General features: G+C 35.8%; 1 protein-coding gene across 1 annotated transcript in view; it reads left to right on the forward strand.

The window, feature by feature from the left end:
• mgll (monoglyceride lipase) overlaps positions 1 to 10000 on the forward strand; it is a 21489-nt gene that overhangs the window by 2975 nt on the left and 8514 nt on the right. The window contains exons 3-4 of the mRNA XM_048209996.1: positions 8986 to 9092; positions 9913 to 10000. The exon at positions 9913 to 10000 is cut by the window's right edge and continues 49 nt beyond it. Of these exons, the coding sequence (XP_048065953.1) occupies positions 8986 to 9092; positions 9913 to 10000 (195 nt within the window). The remainder of the gene's footprint in view (positions 1 to 8985; positions 9093 to 9912) is intronic.

Genomic DNA, 10000 nt, shown 5'->3' on the forward strand with positions numbered 1-10000 from the left:
ATGACGTAATGGTAGAATAATGTTAGAATAATGTTAGAATAACAGTAGAATAACGTTAGGGGAACGTTAGATTAATGTTACAATAACATTCTGGGAATGTTAGAATAACATGAGTAGAACTTTAAAATGACATTATGGGAATGTTAAAATGATGTTAGATTAACGTTAGAATAATGTTCTGGGAATGGTAGAATAACGTTAGAATAATTATTCTAACGTTAATCTAACATTATTTTAACGTTCCCAAAACGTCATTTTAAAGTTCTACTAACATTATTCAAACGTTTCCATAACGTTGTTCTAATGCTATTTCAATGTTCCCAGAACGTTATTCTAACGTTCATCTAACGTTATTTTAACATTCCCCTAATGCTATTCTAACATTATTTTAACGTTCCCATAACATTATTCTAATGTTCCCAGAACGTTATTCTAATGTTAATGTAATGTTATTTTAACATTCCCATAACATTATTTTTGATGTTCTACTAACTTTATTCCAACGTTCCCTTAACGTTATTCTGCCGTTAATCTATCATTACTTTAACATTTCCATAACATTATTCTAATGTGAGAATGACTCCGATATCATTACCCAGCTGCACGTTAGTAATCATCCAGCACATTTGCGACCCAGTGTAGTATAACGTTAAAATAACGTTAGATTAACGTTAGAATAACGTTCTGGGAATGGTAGAATAACATTAGAATAACGTTATGGGAATGTTAAAATAACGTTAGAATAACAGAAGAATAACTTTAGGAATAATATTAAAATAACGTTAGGGGGACATAAGAATAACTTTAGTAGAACTTTAAAATGACGTTAGATTAATGTTAGAATAACGTTCTGGGAACAGTAGAATAACATTAGAATAATGTTATGGGAACGTTAAACTAACGTTAGAATAACAGAAGAATAATGTTAGAATAATGTTAAAATAACGTTAGGGGAATGTTAGAATAACTTTAGTAGAACTTTAAAATGACTTTATGGGAACGTTAAAATAATGTTAGATTAACTCTAGAATAACGTTCTGGGAACTGCACATTAGTAATCATCCAGCATATTTGCGACCCAGTATAGTAATAATAAGCGATATGGAAAGTGCACGTATGGAGTTCTATAATCAGTATTATACAAACCATATCTTGTTTTTATTTATTGTTTAATTAATAAAAATAATCTGAGCACATCAACCATCGTATGTAAGATTAAATAAGTTTAAATTTGTTCATTAATGGGTTAGGATTTATTATATTTCATGGGTAACCAGATTTTACATTTCTTCAGCACCAAATAACAATTAATTCAACACAATCTATGGTTTTTAAAATCTTAAATTTATTTACAGACATTAAAAAACAATTATTTGACTTAAAGTAAAATATCAGTACATTTATTTCTTAACACAGTTTAGCGGGGCATGCTTCTTTTGGTCCCTAAACAAAAACTTCTCGATTAACATCAGTAAGGTTGTCAAATCTATCCGAAATCATATTTACTCTCACATCTATATTAATTATAAGTATTTATTCAAATTTCATTTAACACATTGTGATTGATCTCATTTCAACATAAATGCTGTATTAAACTAATTTCAGAGCTCTGTATAGGTCGTTAAACAAAAACATCTGCAATGTTTTAATTGGAAGGTTTTTACATGGTTAGTAAATAATAACCTAAAAATAACTGTATAAGTTATTTTTAGGTTATTTAAAAATAACTACAATGCAACATTCTGGAACATTATTTTATGGTTGTAAAATATTAACGTAAACATAACGATTATGGAACATTCTGTATAAGTTAGTTTTAGGTTATTTACAAATAAACACCCTGGGAACATTATTTTATGGTTGCAAAATAATAACCTTAAAATAACCACTAGGGAATCTTCCATATAAGTTATTTTTAAGGTTATTTAAAAATAACCTCCCTGCAATGTCCTTTTATGGTTACAAAAAATATAACCTAAAAATAACATTCCCAGAACGTTACTTTTGGTTCTCAAAAACAAAAATAACCAAATTGGAACCAAATACTAACATTAGGGGAACGTTCTGTGTTTGATGTTTTTATTAAAACTAAAATTTATGACAAAAATGCTGTAACTATGTTCTACAGTTACTTTAAAATGCAACACACATTCTTCAAATAGGCTATAACAGTGCTGGTTTATAACTATGTTGTCATATGAACAAGTTTATTAAATATTTCTGATTTAAGATTCATGAAAAATGCACTTAACAAATGGTGGAAAGGGAAATCACACACAGTTTCTGCCAATCTCATGTTAATCTTGAGTACCTATAGGGTAGTAGTGCATCCTTCATATCTCCGAAAAGTCTTTAGTTTTATCATATTTATAAAAGATAGATACGCTGTACCGAGCTGTGACATCATTATAAATTAAAAGGGAACAAAACCGTTTGTGTTTACATTTTATGCACTTGTGTGCCGATTGTCAACAAAACACAGACATCTGATGCAGTTTTACTCACCACACGCGATCTGCAAATCCAGCACTGAACTAGAACTTGTTTACAAAGCATTCATCACCGAAATTCCGGGAACAAACAAACATACCTGCACAACTCCGTTGCTGCCCCGGAAAAACTAAATACTGGGCTCCCTTAACGCTGGGTTCTTTGGGAAGCTGAAAAAGGTAATCTTTCCCTCACAACCAAAAACACACTTCGTTGGTGACAGGAGCTGCGTCTCATTTCAGAGGCTGCGTCCTCCGGAGGTCGCATTTGAAGGCTGCATACGTCATCAAGGATGTCATATTTAAGAAAAGTAACCGTAATGAAATTGACTGATATTCATTGTGAGCTGTAAAATACTGTAATTTCTTTCTTACTTTGCAATCTAACGGTTATATTTCTTAAATGAGACTGCCTCCATGATGTATGCAGCCTTCAAAGGGTGCAGCTCCTGAATTGGGACACAGCTAATGTTGAAAAATCTCTTGGCTTCTGTATCCTGAACGAAACGCATTGATAGGCGTGCTCTTGTTCCGGGTGATGTGTGTGTGCACGCCTATCAGGGAGAAGTGCCTATACAAGGAATTCCATATACTTTATTACGTGATAAAGGCCATACTCGGAAAAAAAATTCGGCGAAACATGTCCACAACCAGAAGTAGTGGATTTGGCACAGAAATACTCCGTCACAAGTCCAACTCGTGTTCTGAAACTTTGGCCATGTTTAGCATGAGAATGCAACTCTGTAAATAAGTTAGAATTCATGAAATAGCATTACACCCCCCCTTTAAATCCATGAATTCAGAATGTCCGAATTCTCAGTATTGATAAAACAGTAGGCACAAAGTATCCAGATGATTTACTTCTTCTGGCAAAATTGTGAAGTCTGCATCTAGTGGACACTTTACTTCCCCATGAGGCCACAGGAGAGGAATTGTGAATGACAGTGTAGCAAAACAAATGACACTGCACTGAAGGTCAAATGTCAACATGAAGAATGCAGTATGTCAAGATTCCATTCATACTATGGAACATACTTTTTACTTGTCACAAATACAAGTACCTACTCAGAAAGATGTGATTTTGGAAGCAGCCTCAGTCTTTTTGAATGAATCACTACAAGAATAGGCTCATACAAGTCATTTACGCATGAACTGGGCTACATTGTTTGCTCTGTAACGAACTGAAAAATGAACAGCACATTGGAGAAATAACATAGTAAATGATGTAAACTGATGTGAAATGAAGAGAAAGAAAAATTTTTGAAAAATATTCAGTCTGCTCCTCATGGGCACTACCCTGTTGAAATCACATTGAAGTCATGCATTTGACAGACTTGTTAATAATAATATGTTTACTTAACTGAGAATTTATATCATACAGGCAGTGCCTGTTTTCACTCACATGGTTTTGAAGTGATATAAAACCAGTTTCTCATAAACACAGTCTTGTTAAATGACTATACTGTCCTGAATTACTCCTCTGGTTAAAATGAAATAGAAAGGGGCCCACTCAGTATCTATGCGGTGAATGCTGAAGGAAATGTCTTGGTTTCCATGCAGAATTTGAGTCAAAAGCCCCTGCTCATGGCCCCCTTTATGACCACTTATAGACACACACACTCTCACAGGTACAGATCTGCTAGAGTACACTTTTCTACTATAGTGTCATCAGCTGTGGTTCTTCTGAGTAATTATAAAATAGGTCATTTTAGAGCATGTGGGTTTGTCAGATGATGCTTCCATAAATCTAACTGCACACATTCATACAGGAAGTTGTATGTTTGTGTGGGTGTCATGATTATGTCAAACAGGTCAAACTCTCTTTGACTATTGTTACAGAGATGTTGTTTTGCCATCAGCTATTCACCCTGAAGTGGCCGTAGTGTGGCCCAGGGGAGCATGCCGTTACCATAGTTACCACCTCTTTCCCTCTCTCAGACTAATTTGATCTCTAATGCTTGTGTGAGTGTATATGACACGAGAGTGTGTGTGTATCTGTACATGTTCATGTGCATATATAATAAGAGTGAATTGGTAAACCACAAACCATGTGATCCTCATTTAAATGTTATAAAACCCCATCTATTTAGTTGAAGTAGAATGTGGAAGATGTAGCATTTCCCATGTGACCGAATGTGAACGTCAAGCTAATGAAGTCATCAGACATGCTTATATCAAACATCTAAAGAAACGCTACCAGGATCCCCTCCAGTGCTACGCTCTGTCATTCTGTTTATGGTGAAATATTTAGCCTGTTTGATCGCTTGAAGATTCTGTATGTATGTTTGCTAGCTGTTTAGAAACATCTCAGCTTAGGGCTGTACAGCATGGAAAAAACTAACTATACGTCATGCTGCACTAAACTGATCCAATATGTGTTTTTATGTAACTGCATCCAAACTAGGTCAAATAAACCCACCCAAATTTGAATCCCACTGGACAAGATAATGTTTAAATTAGACGCTGCTCTTTATATCAACGGTTTTCAATTTGTCGAAGAGCCAAAAATATTCATAATATACAATGCCAGGTTTATTTGACAACTATGTTAGGAAGCAAGCAAGAAAAAAGACTAAATTGTCCCTTTCACAGAACTAAATTCAGTTTTTTTTGTGTGTGTGTGTGTGTGTGTGTGCTGTCAATACAGTAAAATTAATCGTCATAATTCATTTAATTGTAATACCATCAAATTTGGTAAATCTGATTAACCCTCTGGTCCTCTTCGGTCAAAAATGACCGAAAACTTTTACACTTTGAAATTTTAAATTTGTTTTGCTTTGTCGGAATGGGATAAAACTTGGTGACTTTTGTCGCATTAGTTATGTGAACACACAAAACAAATCATGGACATGATTCAGATATGTTAATGGGTCCGTAAAAAAATAGTCACACTTGGCTTTTCGCTGTCAAAAATGATCGCCATAGGAAATGAATGGGAAATACGAAAACATACCAAAATTCAGAGAAACCTTTGGTGGTATAAACTGCAAATCAGCCACTGTGCAGAAACAACATGCAAACACAGACACACACTCACAGACATACACACAACACACTATTATATACACACAAATGAACTGGTGTGGCTGTAACATATGGTAAAATTGAGCCAAAAGACTCAAATAAAAGGTTGAAATCAGACCAGATCCAGATTTATTAACCTGTGATAAAACATACCTGTTCATTTTTGTTACATTTTTATTGAATTTTGATGTTATGTATTACAAAATATCCTCTTCTGTGTTCAGGTTTGACTGTAGTTAAAATAATGCAAAAACTGACACTTCAAATCAACATTTCAAACAAAAAAAAACTAAACCTTGACAAAAAGTAGTCTTTGAGAATGTCTAAGTATAAATCCAAATCCACAACTAAATAAAAATTGTTGTGGACCATCTAGCACTCGTATGCACCCAGGTGACATCTCCACCAAACCAACCTTTGAAAGTAAACATGAACGTATAAGGTTGTCTTTTGGAACTTGAACTTCCACTTAAAAGAATTGGCAGGACAGACGTAAGCAGCTGAAGCTACGGTCTGTTTACAAGGAATTCAGTAGTTGATTTAGCATAGTCCAGACATCACCTCACACTGTCCCTTTACAGTCACGTACATGCACATGTCCAGCGCTGATGCCGCCAGATGCAACCAGAGAAACAGGAAGTGGGTGAAAGTTGAAAAGACCACAGTAGCTCATTGTACGACCCCTCTAATGATTGACAGATCACTCAATAGATAATCTGGGCATTGAACCCTTGCAAAGTGAAGTGAAACACACTCATACACAGTCCGATAAATTGGGTCATGCCGGTCAGCATGTTTCATTCTCTAGTGTCCAATGGCATTTGGAGAAGAATTCCTCTACCAAACATGGATATTTATACAGCTGTCAGTGCAATGTCAAAAGACACACACAAATTCGGCCTTCGCAAACTTAGCCAAAACTGTACGGGCACACAGAATTTCATTATCTGTTTATCTCTACTCTGCCCTTGATGTTTGTTGCTTTGTAGTTTAATTGCTTTGTAGATCTGTTTTGGAATTCCAAAGCACACACACACACACACGCACACACACACACACACACACACACACACACACACACACACACAGTAGTCTCTCTGTCTGACTCGCAAACTCCATTCCCAGGGTTCAAGGACTAAAGCTTTTTAATCTGAAGATGATCATGACAACAAACACACTCACAAACGTTTCCATTTTATCTTACACCAGCAGCTCTTAGATTGTGAGGGTTTATTTTTAGTAAATGCATTTCTGTGTATGACTGGAAAATGAACAGAAAGATGAACAGATTCTGCAAATAGAAGTAAATCTACACACTCTCAGTCCTCTGAGACCATGTGAGCCCATTATACATTTACAAAGACTCTTTTTGTTACTGATTAGAGGCTGCATTGAGGTCACAACAAATCTGCAATAGTTTGGGCTTAAAGGGTTAGTTCACCCAAAACTGAAAATTCTGTCATTTATTACTCACCCTCATGTCGTTCCACACCCATAAGACTCGCTCATTTTCAGAACACAAATAAAGATTTTTTTTGTTGAAATCTGAGAGATTTCGGTCCCTCCATAGACGGCTACGCAACTGAAACTTTGACGCTTCAAAAAGTTGTTCGCTGATCAATGTTTATATGTGAATAAAGGTCTAAATTCAATCTGTTCAACATATAAAGTGATCAAGTCCTAAACAGCTCGATATATACGGATTAGTTTTACGATCTCTTTATGAACTTGCATAGCTGTCTATGGAGGGACAGAAAGCTCTCAGATTTCATTAAAAATATCTTCATTTGTGTTCTGAAGATGAACCAAAGCCTTTAATGGGTACTCTCTTTAGTGCCTGATTATAATTCCCACAAAATCATGTTATGATATGTTGCTTGAACTACTTTATAATGACAATTAATGCACTTACTTATCTGCACTTTCTAATGTTTCAGTTCAATATTTTAAGTTCAATGTAATGATGTTCAATTATTTGTTTATTAATATTTGTATTATTATTGTTTATTAAAGGTGCCCTCGAATGAAAAATTGAATTTATCTTGGCATAGTTAAATAACAAGAGTTCAGTACATGGAAATGACATATACAGTGAGTCTCAAACTCCATTGTTTCCTCCTTCTTATATAAATCTCATTTGTTTAAAAGACCTCCGAAGAACAGGCAAATCTCAACATAACACCGACTGTTACGTAACAGTTGGGGTGTACGCCCCCAATATTTGCATATGCCAGCCCATGTTTCCAACATTATAAAAGGCATTAGACAAGGGCAGCCAGTATTAACGTCTGGATGTGCACAACCAAATCATCAGACTAGGTAAGCAAGCAAGAACAATAGCAAAAAATGGCAATAATAACTGACATGATCCATGATAACATGATATTTTTAGTGATATTTGTAAACTGTCTTTCTGAATATTTTGTTAGCATGTTGTTAATGTACTGTTAAATGTGGTTAAAGTTACTATCGGTTATTAGGCCTACTGTATTCACGGAGACAAGAGAGCCGTTGCTATTTTCATTTTTAAACACTTGGAGTCTGTATAATTCATAAACACAACTTCATTCTTTTTAAATCTCTCCAACAGTGTAGCATTAGCCGTTAGCCACGGAGCAGTCAAACTCATTCAAAATCAGAAGTAAACAATATAACAGTGTACAATACTCACATAATCCGACGCATGCATGCCGCATGCATGACGAACACTTTGTAAAGATCCATTTTGAGGGTTATATTAGCTGTGTGAACTTTGTTTATGCTGTTAAAGGCAAGCGCGAGCTCTGTGGGCGGAGAGCACGGGATTTAAAGGGGCCGCAGCAGTCGGCGCGTTTATAATGATGCCCCAAAATAGGCAGTTAAAAAAATTAATAAAAAAAAATCTATGGGGTATTTTGAGCTGAAACTTCACAGACACATTCAGGGGACACCTTAGACTTATATTACATCTTTTAAAAACATAATCTAGGGCACCTTTAACATTTTATCAAATGAATTTTCAATTTTTTTATTGTGCAATATATAGCAAGCAATCAAATATATATTATAAATCAATGTCATTTGTTTGTACTTAGTAGCATACGATTATTAGAGGACAGCTGAGGGAAACCGGTTGATTTCTCATGACAACCCCGCCGCAACAGTGCTACTGAATGTACAACCTGAAACAGACAGAGTGACCATTGTAGCTCAATTACAGAACAAATGACTCTAATGAGTCTGTTCTTTTTAGTGAATCGGAAACATTCAGAGAAACCAGAGTAGTCTGATTCCCAAAGAAATGACTCAAAGAGAGTCAAGTAAGAGTTCAAACATTGAACTCTGTAAGTCTTTGTAAATACACATTTGCTGTAAATGTATTTATTATTGAAGAGTACTAAAGAATTATTAATGAAACTGTTAAGGACCTGGAATTGTTCAATTCTTTACGATTCCCACCCCAGTTCAATAATTTTCATTTTTCCTCCATCAGGGCGCTGGTGTTTGTTGCCCATGGAGCAGGAGAGCACTGTGGGGGATATGCTGACATTGCTCACAGTCTGACCCAGCATGGCATTCTGGTGTTCGCCCATGACCACGGTTAGTGGAAGACTCCTAATCAAACGGCTGAAATCCCCAACACAGATTTGTTGGTTAGCAACGGCGCAGCAGTGTTTTGGGTGGTGTAGGAGGGCGTGCTCTTTATGAGTCTGTGAGAGTGTGGGGTGAAAAATGTATTTACGCCCACATTTGATTCCTGGCAATTCATCCACCCTGTTTTCCTGTCATTTATAACAGATGTTGTGGGCATGGACATCCTGGGTTTAGAGTGGGGGATGGAGTTGAGAAATGACAAAAATGAAATGAAACAAGAGAATATAGAAAATAGCAGGTGCTATGTGTACAGAATGTTAAAGAGGTTTAGTGGCAGTGCCATGGTAACTAATGATTCACACAGAGAGACAGCAAGCCACCTTGTGATGAGCAGTTGGGGTTCTGCGAGTGTGTGATTTGACTGTCTGGTGTCTCGGTGTGAGTAATTGGTTCTATTGAAATATAACAAACAGAAACCATTACAGTCAGTCTCTCTCTATCTGTTTCTTACACTCTTCCTGTTTCTCTTCTCCTCTAACAAGCAGTTTCACCTCTCAGTATATGCATACCACATGCTTTATTCTGTTCTTTATTCTATTCTATTCATTTGTTTGTTCCATTATTCATTTTATGTTAATTTGGTTGACTAAATGTCATGTCGATTGTGTCCCGAAATTTCCTGAGCTCTTCTTTGTGAGCTGTTGGCATGATTTAGTGATTGACAGTCCTCTTTTATCTCCTGTTTAAATGGAGAGCTGATATATAAAGACACGGGTGAATGGAAAGAGATGTTAGGAGTGTTATTCTCTTTCTCTTTCTGTCTCAGTTGGTCATGGGCAAAGTGAAGGTGAGAGAATGGATATCAAAAACTTCCAGATTTACATCAGAGACTCCCTACAGCACATTGACATCAT

The sequence above is a fragment of the Megalobrama amblycephala genome, linkage group LG12 (assembly GCF_018812025.1).
Source record: "Megalobrama amblycephala isolate DHTTF-2021 linkage group LG12, ASM1881202v1, whole genome shotgun sequence".
Lineage (NCBI taxonomy): Eukaryota > Metazoa > Chordata > Actinopteri > Cypriniformes > Xenocyprididae > Megalobrama > Megalobrama amblycephala.